Source organism: Camelus bactrianus, chromosome 9, assembly GCF_048773025.1.
Source record: "Camelus bactrianus isolate YW-2024 breed Bactrian camel chromosome 9, ASM4877302v1, whole genome shotgun sequence".
In the NCBI taxonomy this organism is placed as follows: domain Eukaryota; kingdom Metazoa; phylum Chordata; class Mammalia; order Artiodactyla; family Camelidae; genus Camelus; species Camelus bactrianus.
The window spans coordinates 60,703,720-60,719,516 of NC_133547.1; the positions used below are offsets into that span (position 1 = coordinate 60,703,720).

At 36.6% G+C, this 15,797-nt stretch overlaps 1 protein-coding gene across 1 annotated transcript in view; it reads right to left on the bottom strand.

Moving 5' to 3' along the window:
- Nucleotides 1-551: 551 nt before the first annotated feature.
- Nucleotides 552-15,797, bottom strand: part of CYB5B (cytochrome b5 type B) — a 29,338-nt gene continuing 14,092 nt past the window's right edge. The window contains exons 4-5 of the mRNA XM_010962550.2: nucleotides 7,096-7,124; nucleotides 552-4,283 (exon numbers count right to left, since the gene is read on the bottom strand). Of these exons, the coding sequence (XP_010960852.1) occupies nucleotides 4,193-4,283; nucleotides 7,096-7,124 (120 nt within the window). The 3' untranslated portion in view covers nucleotides 552-4,192. The remainder of the gene's footprint in view (nucleotides 4,284-7,095; nucleotides 7,125-15,797) is intronic.

Sequence of the window (15,797 nt, forward strand, 5' to 3'; positions counted from 1 at the left end):
AGTCCTAATGAACAATGTCTCACTGGTAATGTTAGAAGGCTATCGGTATGTTTTAAAGGTAATTATAAAAATGGTTTATTTCCCTTGTTTTATCAACAGTCACTAGAACTTCGATCTCAATGTTTAATTTTCCCCAACAGTTTAGCTATTTCCAAGAAAAACAATCATCTGAAGACTGGCATTGCAGATAACAAAATATTATTACCTTGTACTGGCTTCTCTTACCATACGGTTTCAGTAAAAACAGAACTCCCAAACTGTCTACCTGGTTGCCACTTCACATCCGTTAATACAGCAAAAGTCTTGATTTTTGCCTCTCACGATTCTAGAGTGAGCAACTCACTTCAAGGAAAGAGCAGCAGCAAGAATCCTGAGGAATCACAGAAATCCCCATCAAGTTACAGTAAACAAAATATTAGCGTGGATACAGGTGGCTTTTAGGCTTCTCAAATTCTTTTCTTCCAGAACACCTGAGGATTAAAGAACCAACATTTTCTACTTCAAAAAAATTAAAAAAAAAAAAAAAAAAAAAAAGCTGTAGTCAGGGCAAGAAAAGGAAAACAGTATCTTTATTGTGTGTAGTTCTAACAAACATTCACTGTGTGCACATTCCACCAGAAAGACAAAGATCTTTGTTCAAAATATGCTGAAATCAAATAGGTAAACAAACTCCATTATCGAATACACAAAAGGAATGTTGATATTGCTCGCTCATAGATGAGGATGAAGTACAAAGAAAAGCAGTTAAATAATCATAATAATGTATTCCCTAAATAGCAAATGTAGAATACAGGTGCAGGCAAAGAGCAGCTCCTAAAACTCATGAATGCGACGCTAGACGTAGGGTAGGTGACTTGACAAATTCCGCTCTGCTTCTTGGAGCCTCCCTCTGAGATCACCCCCACAAATTCCAAACCCAGCTCTTTCCGAGCACAACAGCCAAATGTGACTAAACTCCCCATTACTTTTGTGATACTTGGCAAAAGAATGAGATGCTTTAAAAAGAAAAAAGTCAGTCTCTTGTTGAGACAAGACACGCCTGAATCCACCTCTCCTGGAGAAGGAAGCAATGAACATTAATATTCTGCATTTCTAAAATGGAATTTAATCAGATAGATACCACTTGAGATTTTAAGCATGAGATACTATATAAGTAATGATATATCTGGCATGTAAAGCATTTTTCATTGCTCCACATCAGAACTGAATGAGTATACACTCAACAACGTTCTTATTTCACAACACGTGTGTTAATGATAAATGCTGAAAGAACTTAACAGGCTCAAATTATAGGTTCCAATGGATTTTTGTTTCTGCTTAAGTGGTCACATAAGAACTAAACACAGTATAAACTCTGTCCCCTACCACTTTCCTGTCTTTACAAATATAAGTCATTTGGAAACCAAAACCAAATTCCTGAGAGACAGGGCAGGAAATTTTGGGACCAAGCACGAACATCCCTATTTTGGTGGCACTAACTTTCCCTCACCTCTCCCTCCTGTGATCTCCAGCCATTATGTGTACAGTATGGTGGGCAGCGGCGGTGGCAAGTCCTCCTTGGGAATAAACAACCAAACACCCCTGAGACTCCCCAGGAGGCATGGCCAGCCAACGGGGACTGACTCCACTTGCTCTCCAGCGGGCTTTTCACGACCTACCAACGTCAAGACTGTTTCGAGAATTCAAGTCTACTTCTTTAAACAGAGGTCCTTTTTTTGATGGAGTTGGCTAACATACTGTATTACTTATTGTTTAGAAAAACCTCTGCAAACTCTCACACGAGCTCTGCCTTCCACCTGGCTGTTTATGCAGGCAGCAGAATAATAGTAAATGGACCCCAAAGTGGTTTTGATAACACAAAGTGACATCACATTAGCAGTAGATCAAAGAAGCCCTGGGAACTGGATGGATTTCATGGATGGTTGAGACAAGTCAGAAAATCTTTTCCTCTGGCTCTAAACAAAAACGAGTCCAGATATCAACAGGAAAAGACAACCAATATGAAACAGAAAAACATACAACCACTATGAAATAGAAAACATAACTTTTGCATCGGGTTTTATCCTAAAAATATCAAAAACATAAACTTTACTTAACACTATCATTTGTTAATGTTTTTTCTGAGCCAGGTGTTTTTCATTCAATTTTGGAGACTGCCAACACACTTTTAATTGATCCAAGTTATCTTCTGGCTTAGTTTTAGCTTGAATGTTCCCCTTCCAACTCCTCAATACTCCTTTGTCCTTCATTTCTACCCCAATATGGTCCCATGTAATCATGCAACTTAATCACTATAGCAATTATACACCAATCCTTACTCAAGGCAACCCTTCCTTGCCTTCAGATGGAAGAGCAGCAAAAGTCACATCACTTTCATTACACAACAATCAAAGATTTCTCTTTCAATAAATTGTCTTAAAGTGACATCTTATAATACACACAAAACATTTGCTAGATAAAAGCTTTAAAAGTTTGCCCATATCCCTGACACATAAAAGTCAGCCAGAAATCCCTTAAAATTAGTCCATAATGTCATAACCAAGTGTGCAAGAACCAAGTTAATATTATTTTTATGAATTCTGAATTCACTCAACTGCTAAATCACAGGATACAAGACCCGGGTTGAACTTTTTCTTAAATAGTTTGCATGGGCAGACACTGGTTTGCTGTGTAGCTTCCTGTCAAGCTGCTGGCAAGGAAGAAGAGGGGAGGAGATGCTTGAGCAGTGCCCAGGGTCCTTCCTGGCCCACGCTGTTCCCTGCTGCATGTGACAATGGCTCAGAGGCAGCCTGGTAATCCTCAAAGGATGGGGAGAAAAATCACCACAGTTGTTGGCAGAAAACTGCCAGTGGACTGTCTCCTCAGGTCCTTCCATGGGGGAGAGAAAGCAGAGTCAAATATGCCAGAGGAATTCCTGAACCAAGAAAACAGTAACATAATTCTAAACAATAACTTACTCCTTAGTGGAAACGCTCATCCAAGGCGGGGAAAAAAAACTACCAGTGTTTTTTTCTTTTTTTAATTCTCAACGGAAAAACAACAAAACCACAAATTGGAGCCATGGAGGTAAAATACAGATGAAGTGGAAAACATTCTCCTGTCACGATCTCCCCCTTCTGAATGCCACTTTACCATGGAAGTTACTTTACTGGGGCAAACAGATGATCAAATACTCTCTCTTTGATCAACCTGGAATCTCTAAATTTTGTAAGACAGAGAATAAAAAATTCACTAATGGATAAACAAAAAGGCAGCAAAATCCTTTAACAAAACTGGCCATCTCCACAGACATAATTATAAACTTGTATTTCACCAATAAAAGATGGTAAGGAGTTAAAAGAAAAAAAAAGAAAAAGAAAAAGATGGCAAGAAATCGGTGCCAAATCAAAGTAAAGGATGAAGTTTCTGCTGCTTTTTCTAAACTCCTGTCCTAAAGTAGTGTTTTTTAAAGTTTTTAAAAAGAAAGATGACTATGAATTCACCCTGTCACCCCACCTTATCTCTCCTTTTCCTTGTTTCGCTCCACTCCCCACAAACAAAAGGGAAGCACAGTTCTGCTCAGCACCACTTGGCAGCCTTTGGGATGGCAAGAGCTCCCTGCCTCACTCAGGAGGGAGGGAGGGAGGAGACCATCACATGTTCTTTCAGTTTTAACAAAGATAAACAAGGAGTAAGACCACTTTGCAGCTGTCTTTCAAGTCATAGGTGGGCAGCTTGACTTCATGAATTAAACTTCTTATGATAAATAACAGAATTAAGTCATAGTTTAAAAAATGATATTTACTTAAAAAGGGAAAAAGAAAAGCTTCAAAACCAGAGTGTACTACCCTGTTTAGAACGGCGCTCAAAGTACTGGAAAGCAGGCATTTTTACCAAAGGGCAGTGAAACTAGGACATGTGGACCGTAATTATAAAAGGAAGTTTGCGGGTGTAGAGGGGCTCGTGGAGAAGAGGAAAGAGGAAACAATGGCAAGGACACAGAAGGTGCGCAGGTGCTTTGAGAGTAAGGCTCCGAGAAATGACCTGGACATTAGCCTCAGGGCTGAGGCGGACGTCTGGCCGACAGTCTGGGCTCCAAGGGGGAAGAATACAATTGGCAGGATTCAAGAAGAGGGCACCGCTGCGGCCTCCAAACAAGTCTCTAGTTTGCACTCCCAAGTGGACATGCTTTCCAGACTTCAACACGGTCTCCTCAGGAGGATCTGCTCTCCGACGTGTAGTAACGATACAGAAAACCTAAGACAATAGCGCCTATGATGGGGATAATCCAGTATGACCAGTAGCTAGAAATATTAGGGGGAAAAAGCAATAAAATCGTGAACATTTCATACCCAACATTCGCTGTCTTTCAACATTCACATCTTAGTATTTTTCTGAGCAAAGATTTTTGACTTACTTGGGGAAATTTAACTGCTTTTATCACATAGTAGTTGAGGGAAAATGAATATTTGGATTGGAGTGACAAAGTTACACAATAATTTTTAATAAAAAGATTAAAAACAGAATGTATAATATCAAAACAAGATGCATATACACACCTCAATATGTGTTTTTACAAAGGCATATCGTGGCTATTTCTGGGCTAGGGGATTACAGATAGTTTAAATTCTTCTTTATGCTTTGTTTTTCACATATTCTACAATTAATATCTTTAAACAGGAAAAAGCCACCATTTTTTATATATATATACATATAGTTATGAATTCAGAAGCAACAATACCTAATACAATTGTTGGCAATACTATGTCTGCCCTGTATGCATTTTTAAAATTTAATCCTCACAACAATCCTATAAAATAGGTACTACTATTATTCTCATTTTATACATAGGAAATACAAGCTTTGCACCCAAAATCACAAAGCGAAGTTAGTCAAGCAGTCTGATTCCAAAAGCTGCTCTCTTAATCCCTCATTAAGTCTGGACCCTAATGACACATGCACAAACACACACAGCATATGGACAGTTCTAATAAAGTTAAGTAAATGGCAGGTGGCTTAAAAAGTCCTGTAAGAAACTGTCCTCAGGAGTTTCAAGACAGTCATCATTCTCCTGAAAATAATCCTTTTTCTCTAATAGAGCTTATTAGCACTGCCAGTATTAAGATATAATTCTTCCATGATCCAAAGGACATGGCTGCCCCTCTACTTATGACATACATGGACTTGGTATTAAAAGGCTCTGAAGCCCAAAAAACCAGCTGAGGTTCAATAATAAAAATAATTCTCTTTGCCTAAACATGCCTAACATTTTGTACGTTTAAATACAGCAGAAAGCTGTTCTGGGCAAGTTGAGAATGTCAGTCAGGTAGCTTTGTTTAAAAACACAAGCAAGCTGGTTGGCACGTACAACAAAAATATGACACATGTGAACTCTGCAGTAATCTCCCCAGAAGAGTAATGAATTCAGATATCTTGCAGAGCAACCACAAGAGACAAAACAGTTCGAGAGTAGGATCCTCGAGAAAACATGGAAGATAAACTCTTCAGTACAAAAGACTGAGAATGGCTGACTACCAATCCTCATAAAATCCTTCGTAACACTTTACTGCCACTGAGAACAGAACCAAAGGAAATGCACCTAAAATGCACCAAAGGAGATACAGGTTCAACAGTAACTTCCTGGCCACAGACAGAACTCTCTTCTTGGAGATTCATTCAGGTTACTGCATGTAGTCATGACTCATTTATTTTTATTGCTTTGTACTATTCCTCTGTATGAATATTCCAGAAAGAATTCATTCATTTTATTAATGAGTGGTTATTTGGGTTGTTTCCAGTATTTTAATATCTTGAATAATGTTCCTGTGAACATTCTTGCATGTATTTCCTGGTATACTTGTACACACGTTTCTCTTGAGTATACAAATATCCCTAGAAATGGAATTGGTCAGTCAAAAGTTATTATATTGTCAAATTTACTAGATAATGTCAAATTTTTTCCACAGTGATTGCACCCACTTACATTTCCCTAGGAGAATCTTCGTGATACACTTCCTAAGCAACTCCTCTTTATTTTTAGAATTTTTAATTTTTGCTAATCTAGTAGGTGCGAAATACATGCTATGATTTTAATTTACATCTCTCTGATGACCAATGAAATGAAATCTTTTTCATAATATACTTATATTTGCGTTTTCTCTTCTGTTAGGTGCTTATTTAAGTCTTTTTCTCATATTCTACCAAGTCATTTTTTTCACTGATTTGTAAAAATTATTTGGGTATTGTGTATAACAATTCTAAATCAGTTTTAAGTGTAGTTTAAGTCTACTGCAAGTTTATGGCCTGTATTTTCAAATTCTTTATGGAGCTTTTGGTTGAACATAAATCCTTAGCATTAAGGAAGCTGAATTTACTAAGTTTCCTTTAATTGCCACTTTTTCAAAATACTCTGTCCATCACCTCAAACAAAAAAGATGTGATACTTTTATGGGAAAAAAAAGACACATTTTCTCTCTCTGAAATGCTTTAAATGGGATCTCAGAAAGATAAAACAGATAGCTCTATATAATCTCTACACAGAATTTTTACAAGTCAAGGATTCCACAGTCAGCTCAAGTAGAGCACTTAAGGGATGACAAATTTATACCTTTCAGGGCTAAGACTATTGTGTTACTAGCATTACTGCAAGGGATATTTGTAAAGTAAACCTTTGAGAAAACCCAAATTCCTGAATATGACTGCAAACATTTTTTTCTTCTCTAAAATGTAATAATAATAGCACCTACCTTATAGAGTGTTGTGAGGGTTAAAGTTTGAAGTATTAGTCGCACAGCTGGGCTGAACTACAGATACTGGATTTGATTTAATAACAGTACCTGTCCATGCATACTGGTCTCTTACTGAATGTGATTCCATTTGTGTCACAACAAGATTAAAAAATTACTATGAACTTTGTTGAGATTACTCAAAATGACTGAAACTGTAAAAATTAATTTTGCTAAAGCTAAGGAACCACTGAATTTGCAGTAATTCTGACCAAAAAAGAATTAGTTGTCAAATTGCACTCTTAAGTTATGTTATACATGCATATTTATGGAAATATCTCTTGCCAGACAGTATACTGGGTATAAAGAAGTCTATTAAGGGAATACCAACCTTTTGTAGGTGTTATCTTTCGAAGGGACCTGAAGACACATAATCAAAAATAAACAAACAAAAAAGATTAACACAGAATATATAAATCTTCTTGCATATCCATATAAACTCTGAAGCTAATAACAGAACTTCATCTTTCATGCAACTTGATGTTTACCAATCTATATGCAATGGGAGGCCCAGGAATTCTATTTCTGATAACATACTGGTATCTCCCAGTAAAGAACTAACGAAAACATAGAGAAATGACTGCAACTCTTTTTAGATGTAAAAAAATGCCACTGGTACAAACTATATTGAAATGGACTAATTTGCAGTCACAATGATAAGCCTGGTTCAGCTGGGCTTGCCACTGGCAGTAGCTAAGATGATATTTTCTGAAAACATTAAAAAAAAAAAAAAAAAAAAAACGGAAAAACCCTCTTGCCTTGTAATATACAGGTCAGTGGGAAAATGCTCTGTAGCATGCAGGTGACCGTTTTGTGGCTTAGAGAAATGAAATGGTTTACTCTATGAAATCATTATAATTATGATTAGAGACCTTAGGGCTTATTTCACAATGAAAACAGGAAGAATGGAGTTAAGGGAAAGAAAATACAAAAATAAATTTAAAAACAAAAATTTGGCAATAGCAAGTAATGAGGTCCTGACATATGCTACAACACAGAGGAAACCTGAACATGTTACGTGCAGTGAAAGAAGCCAGATATAAAGACCATGTATTATATAAGTCCATTTATACGGAATGTTCACAATAGGCAAATCGACCTGTAGAAAGCAGATTAGTGGCTTCCTAGGGCTGGTCGGGGTAGGGAGAAGAGGAGTTGGAGAGAAATGGAAAATGACTGCTAAAGGTTATGGGGTTTCCTTTTACAATGACGAAAATGTTCCAAAACTGATAGTGATTATGGTTGCACAGCTCTGAAACTCTGGACTTGTACATCTAGTGAGTTAGGTGGCATGTAAATTATATCTTAGTAAAGCTGTTAAAATTTTGTATTCAACTTATGTGAATGTCAAATGAAGTTATGGATATCATTAATTAGTTGTATAGTATCAAAAGACCTGTTAACTTACTGTCAGAGGACAATAACCCACTAGCATAGGTCATTGCTGCCCAAAAGATCATCTTTGCCAATATATAATAGTACCCCAGGGTGTGAACACATAATTTTCAGTAATCTCTAAGAATTTCCAGAAACCCTACATATTAGCCTAGACACTTTACAGCACACCATGAAATGAGTTTTAATTTCATATAGCCAAAACATTGTCATGCAAATGAACGTATGTCCCAAACCTGAAAGAAACTGGCCTATAGGCAAATAAGACTTCTAATAAAGTTTTAGATAAATCATATTGATCAACTGCTCTACTTCTTTGAGACCGTGATGATCACCATTAACTGGGGGCATTTCTACTAGAATAGCATCAATCAGGCTAGTTAAAACATGTTACGGCCCATCTTTGAGAAATATAGCAAATGTTTTACAGATTTAGAAGGTGGTCGTGGTAGTGATGACTGCATCTAATTTATAATGTTCCTTTTTAAATATTCCACTATGTAGCCAAGAAATAATTGAATTCTACCAAGAAAATATCCAATCTTTTATGTTTTATCCACCCATGTACCAATGACTTACAGAAGAAAAAATGTAGAATTCATATTAAGAACAAAATGAAACTGAGCTAATTTGAAAGGCTTACATGAGAGTATAAGGAGTAATATCTACATTATGATGTTTAATCTGTAATCACATTAAAAGCCTTTAGTTCATACAAATGGATTCCCTAGATTTCCAAGCTGTCTAGATTCTTTTACAATCAAAAGCCCTGGGTGTGTGCTAACTGGAGTGAGCCTCAGACAACATAGGAAGCAGCTGAGGGAAGAGACAGGGAGAGAGACCAGAGGAAATCAAGACCATAATATGCTGAAACTGTAATAGTTCCTAATAATCAATAAACATTTTTTAATATACATAGTTCCTTTCTTTTTTTTTTTTTTAACTAAGTACCTCAACCCCTGTTTTAAGATCAATCTATCCCTGGAGGCAAAAAGACCAACTTCCCTAACACTGGAGGAAAGAGAAGAGAAAGAAGTGTATTCTCTCTTTACAGTACTGTCAGCCAAGTAAATGCCAAACTATGGTGACTCCGCTTTTAATCAACTATAAATGAAAGAGTTGTTTAAGGCACTGCTCTTGGAAGCCAAGTACCTCAGCCAAGTCTGGAAAGAAGCCAAGTAAGTCATTTTTAATTTAATAAAAGTAAAAAGAAAAAGGCTCTATTAACACAAAACCTTCCTTCACCTCCACCCTTCCGTTCCGTGCACAGCTCCCAGTTCTCATTTCTAGTCCAGAGCTCTGTGCTGAATCTAATGAAGGCTAAAGTGAAATTCCTACAGTTTATGATTGACTTTAATTTATCCCTTTGGGTGTTCAGGCATATCTGGCTGGTTATATTTTTGACCACATTTTAATTTACATGCAAGACTGGTCAGGAGAAGTGACCGCTCCCCATCTCTGGCATGAATAGCACTAACTGCAGTACCATATGATTTTAGTTACAAGAGAGCAGATCAAATCCAGAGTTCTTCTACCAAAGCCTTACCAAGTAAGTCATATGAATGTTTCTTTATTCTCCAAGGAGTTTGGAATACACTTCGAAACAACTAGACCGTTTTAAGTCTACTCTGATTTTAGCTCAATATTAACAGAAATTAACTTTAAACAAATTGGTTCCTAAAGTTCAAGTTTCATTAAGGCTTTAATTCCCTCATAAAATAAATAAGTAAAGAAATATATTTACATATATATGAACACTAAACATGGACTTTGTAGGATAAGAGGAAATATTTCATAATATCTGAGTAACCATTTTATTAAAGCTGCTTATAACTGAAATTATGTCTAATATCTTCAAGCTCAATGCTAAATCAGTTTCCTCACTTGTAAACTGAAAGGCCCAGATCAGATGAACCTGATTTCTAAAGTCATATTCAATTAACTCAACACAACTTTCTGACCTGAGGGCATTTTAGCAAAACCTACAAGAGCAGCCTTTCAGAGATTAGAAAGAAGGAAATATCCTCTTTCCATGTCTAGGAAGACTGATCACAGCCATGCACACACGTTTCTATCTTGGAGCAGGTATGTAAAGGTGTGTTCTTCCAGATACTCTTCCAGGAGGCAGTGCCCCGTAAGTACTGACCCTCTTTGATGTGTTCAAAAGAATGACAAATGTTCTTATCGGCAAACATGGGAAGGGATGTGGGGGTCAGTGGGGATAATTTCACTATGAACCCTGTTTATGGGGAAAAAAAAACATGGAAGGAGAACACATGCTTAAGGAACAGTGTACTATGTGACCAGAACATAAATGTAGGGAACAATGTGCCAAAATTATGTTTATGATACATTCAAATATATAGACAAGGCATTATAAATGTACCTTCAGTCTAAACAGTTTATGTTTAGACTTTCAGAAGTTTAAGTCAAAGGGAAATTTAAAGTACGTAAGAAGCTTACATTTTAATTCCTGAATTGGACGTTTGCCTGCCATTCCAAGAGGATTCCAAGTATTCAAAATTAGAAGAAACGGATTTTAAGTCACAAGACACCACCTTCAGCAAATTTAATGAGTATTTGGGCGGTCTGGTAGTTTTTGCAGCTTTTTATTTAGAATAGTTTGATTTCTGTGCGGCCAGTTATGAAAAACAACTTGGGAACTTTGGGCCTCAAACACTACTACAAAGGGTTTTTTTCCCCCATAATACAATGGACTTTATATGGCACGAGCAATCACTATATGAATTTTCATATTAGGTTCATGATACAACCTAAAAAGTTTGAGTTTTCAAAGTACACAATTTCAATATTTTATAGACCTGACCATGACCTGGCCATGTGGTGTGGATCTTGAGAACAGTCTTCTCCTGAAGCTCCAATGTACTAAAATTTCTTTCTAGATGAGAACACAGTTTAACAATTACTGTCTTGTAAAGCATAAATCCCTAGAGCCAGCCCAGTCATGTAAAAAATATTTCCCTGCAGATAAGAGCAAAATTCAAAGGTAAAAAACACTCGCTAAAACAAATTTTTATATGACTCTCTCAAGAACCCATTATGATAAGACACATAAGACATGACTGAAGGAAAAAAATTGAAATACCTAGAGAGTAATTCCTACTGGGAACTAAAAAGCAAAAAGTTGTTATAACATTGGAGGGCTGATTTGAAAAGGAGGTTACCTTGCCCTTCTGCCACCATGTTTTGTAAAACTACACATCATTTCTAAATAAAGTATTACAAGGAGAGATATTAATCCTTGAGATTCCTAGCAAAGGGTAGGCTATCTTTCAAGGGTGATCTTGCTATTACATCTCATGCTTTATTTCAAAAGATCATGTTACAAAATACAAATGTTAGATAAAACCAGGAAACGATGAAACAACCATACAAAATTCTTTGGTAAACAGCAATCTCTACTCATTTAAAGGGCATCTGCAAACCCATTCCAAATGTTAATTAATTCGGTTGCAGGTATGATGGGAATATTTAACAATTCTTAAAAGGAAATTTTCAGTATGATGCTACCAACTAACTACATAATTATAAAGCATGTATTCTTTTTAGTTTCTTTCTCATAAAAGAGAAAGTAAACTGAATGTTATGTACATATAATACTTTATGTATGAGTAAAGGAAAACTGTATGTACAACAAAAGTCTGTAGCATCTGGGAGAAAAATACGTATGTGTCATTTTTTAAATAATTGTTTTCTTGACACATTCTATATTTCTTTTTTTCTTTAGTTTTTTTTGGGGGGGGAGGTAACTAGGTTTGTTTATTTGTTTGTTTGTTTATTTAAGAGGCAGTCATGGGAATTGAACCTAGCACCTTGTGTATGCTAAGTATGTGCTCTAACACTTGAGCTATATCTTCCCCCCTGTATCTGCCTTTAAATGCAACTTACAGACTGTTTCTAACATAGATGGAATTTACTAGATTTCAAAAGTTTAATTTCTTAAGCTAAAAAATGAAGTTTAAAAAACATATTAAGCCTTTATGGAGACAATCTTACTTGCTTAAAAGAAAACAATAGATCAAATCCTGTTACAGCAAATATCATCTCATCAAAGATTTTGTCTATGGAATACTAAATATCTATTGAAAAGAATGAGGAAGATCTTTATGAACTGATAAGGAACAATCACTAAGATAAAAATTTAAAGTAAAAAGCAAGGGGCAGAACAATACATAAGAGATTTTTAAGAACAGAATGTTAGTCTATCTATTGATCAATCAATTTATCCACTCATCCATCAACTATTTTTATTTATGTATGCACAGAATCTCTTTAGAACCTAAACAAGAAAATGGTAGCAGACCACCTCAGAGAAGGGGAACTAGGAGGCTGAGAGTTGGTGACGGGAGTAATTTTTATATTACAGTTTTTTTTTATACTACTTGACTTTTTAACCATGTACATCATAAACTACCCATTCAAAAAATTTAAATGGAAAAATGGTCAAGTTATTGGGTCTGTTCATTGAAATGAGATTTGACTAGTGAAGCAATTGAACTGTCACCTAGATAATATCTGTTGAATAAATGAATGAAATTGTGCCACTTTTTTGGCCAGGTTAGCACTTGCATGTACTTTATCTCCTGAACTGAAGGCAGATTCAAATGATAAAACCATTAACCAAGAAGTAAATGCATAATCAAAAGAGAGACTTCATGGACCACAAATGTGTCTAGGTTACTTGTAGCACAGTAGCCAGGCAGGCAAACCAGCAAGAAAACACTACACTTGTTTCTTTTTTGGAGGAGGGCAGGAATTAGGTTTATTTATTTATTTTAATAGAAGCACTGGGGATTGAACCCAGGACCTCGTGCATGCTAAGCATGAGCTCTACCACTGACCTATATCCTTCCCCCACTACATCTCTTTCTAAGGTGAGTTTCCACAACTCAAAGCAGACCAGAAAAATGTTAACTCAAGTATGAATATAAAAGATTGATGGCTCTCAACATGGGGACTACTACAGCCTGGAAGAGATTGAGAGATAAAAAGTTTTTCATTCTAGTTAGTTATCTTTGAGTGAAGCAGGTAAAAAAAAATCTGCTGCCAGATCTATAGTTTCCCAGCTTTTAAGTTTTAGTATTGTAACATTTTAGGGTCTTGAACCTCAGGCATTATCAGTATAACAAGAAAACAGTGGTGACCATCAATTATTTACCTGAGTCATAGCAAAAGCAGTATGAAAAGTAGTTTCAAAGAAACCTGGGAAAAGTTCCTAATTTGTACTCTGGAATAGTATGTTTCAGGTGTTCTTTAAAAAAAAATTTTTGTGGGGGTGGAGAGGTTATTTCATGTGGGGAAGAGATACAGATCTGTGGAGGGAGGAGAGAAGTGGAGAAATAAAGGAAGAAGGGAAATGAAACCTCTATCCCATAAGGCAAGATACTTCTTAACTATGCATTAAAAAACAGTAATGTTCACAGAGGTCCTGAAACCCTTAACCAAAAGAAAGTAATGTATTAATGAAATGAACTTTGCATTGACTTCCTCATGGTAAGTGTAAAAAATTTTAAAAAGAGACACCTGCATCCTAGACACAGAAGTGCCTATTTATAACCCATTTAAGAAATCTGAAGGATCAAGAATTTCTTCCTGGAACTAAAATCAGGTTGGCCCACAGCTCTATGACAACCTATGTAGGTGGTCCTGAAATTTTTCCCAAAGGTTTTCCTTGGCTGATCTGCCTGAAGTACAGCAGTGGGACTGGAAACACTAAATAATCAGACTCTCTATTTAATGGAGACTGTCCTTTGGGCACAGCAGACATGAGAAAAACAGAGCCTTGAAAACACTGCCTTTAATCACTGTTTAAGTCAGACAGGGGCCAAACTACATTTGGAGACTTCTAAATTACTACAGAATTTCACCAAATCTCACCAACTGAAAGGGTTTCTTTTTCTACATTTCTTACAAAAAGGCCAAGACTCAACAGTTTTATTTTATCTGAGACATCTCCAATTAATTCTTTGGCCTACAGAAGGCAGACAGTGCTTTTCACAGAAGAGAACTCAAGTTCCCTAAGTTTTCAAATGAAAAGATGGGGATATCATTCAGCAAAAAGGCTGGTTCTTGGCTATCTGGGTTACTTTAAATGCAAATTCCCAAGTCCCACCTCCAGAGATCATGAATCAGCAGTAGTGGAAGCCTAGGAAATACACAATTCAGAAAACATGCCAAGGGATTCCAATACAGGTGGTACAAGGTACAGATTTTGAAAAACACTGCTGCTCTCCATTCCTGAGAATGGTCCTTACTATGTACTGTACTACCAAGGAAGAAAAACAGCAACAAGAAGCAATTTGTAGACTTCTATGCATTATAACTCCAAAAAAGTTTTTTATTGTTTTAACATAAAGCGTGCTCTCATGGTGCTGTGCAGAAGTGGGCGATGGCTCCTGGGTATGGGGTGCATCTCTTGGACAAATGGGACTATCCCTTGAATCAAATGTTAAGCTCTAAGAGCAATGGTTCCCAGACATGTTCAATATACTAAACAAAGTCATGCTTACTTCAAATTTTACCTTAATTACACAAGTGAAGATTCAAGAATAGACAGTGCCTGGGTCAGGAGGGGAGGACAAACAAACCAATTTTAAGTGTGGGTCAGGAGGGGAGGACAAACAAACCAATTTTAAGTGCTCACAAAGCACTTAAAGTATCATTCCACCCCTCTTTGTAAACAATTCAACAGTTCAGATTAGCAGAGTGTAGCAAGGTGGGAGTTAATGGACACAAACACCCTGGACAGCAGGGCAGCCATCTCTTGAGTTGAAAGAATTCCTGTGTCTAGGCCAATTTAACTGCTGTGCCACACGTGTTCAGTAATTCCAGCTCAATGAGGAAAGGGAAGCAGGAAGCTAGGAGGAGGAAAAGGGGAGGGAGCATCACCCCCATGATGTTCCAGGTGGCAACTAAACCACTGTCCCTTTAGAGGGCAGTGTAAGAGTCATCTGAAGAAGAGTCAAGGAAAATAGAAAAAAGTGAAGGAGTGAGGGAGATGAACCAACCAACTTGTGGGAAACAGTAAGGCTTTTATATTTTCTCCCTGGTACATTATGCAGTACACATTAAGGTTTTCAAATATTTAACGTTTTGTTTTTGCTGCATCACTGAGAGAATGGAAACAGTGTGTAGGCTGATCTGAGCCTGCACTCCTGCACGATAAAAGGATTCAGTTGGGGAACAGGGACAGAAAGGCCTGTTCGAGTCACCTGCTTCAATCTACAACTCAGAAATTCTAAGATTTGTAAGAGAAAATTAACTTTCCAATTCTCTATCCAATACAGAAGCAATTACTATCAACTGTACTACTTAATGTAAGGAAAAGAAATATTTTTCTGTAACTGAACCTACAAGCCAAATTTTCCAAAACAATATGGGGCATCACTTTTAAGAGTTTCAATTGTTTAAAAAAGCGAATGAACAAAATGTTCCTACTGTTCAAGACTCAGCTATTCTTTTTTCCTGAGATGGTACTGAGTCCAAATTCCTGAAAATAGGATTTTTACCTGCGGGAAAAGTAAACTTTTCTCTTGTTAAAATAATTAAAAACAAAATAAGCAATTTTATTTGAGTAAATAGACGTATAAACACTTGAAACACACAAGAGAAACCAAA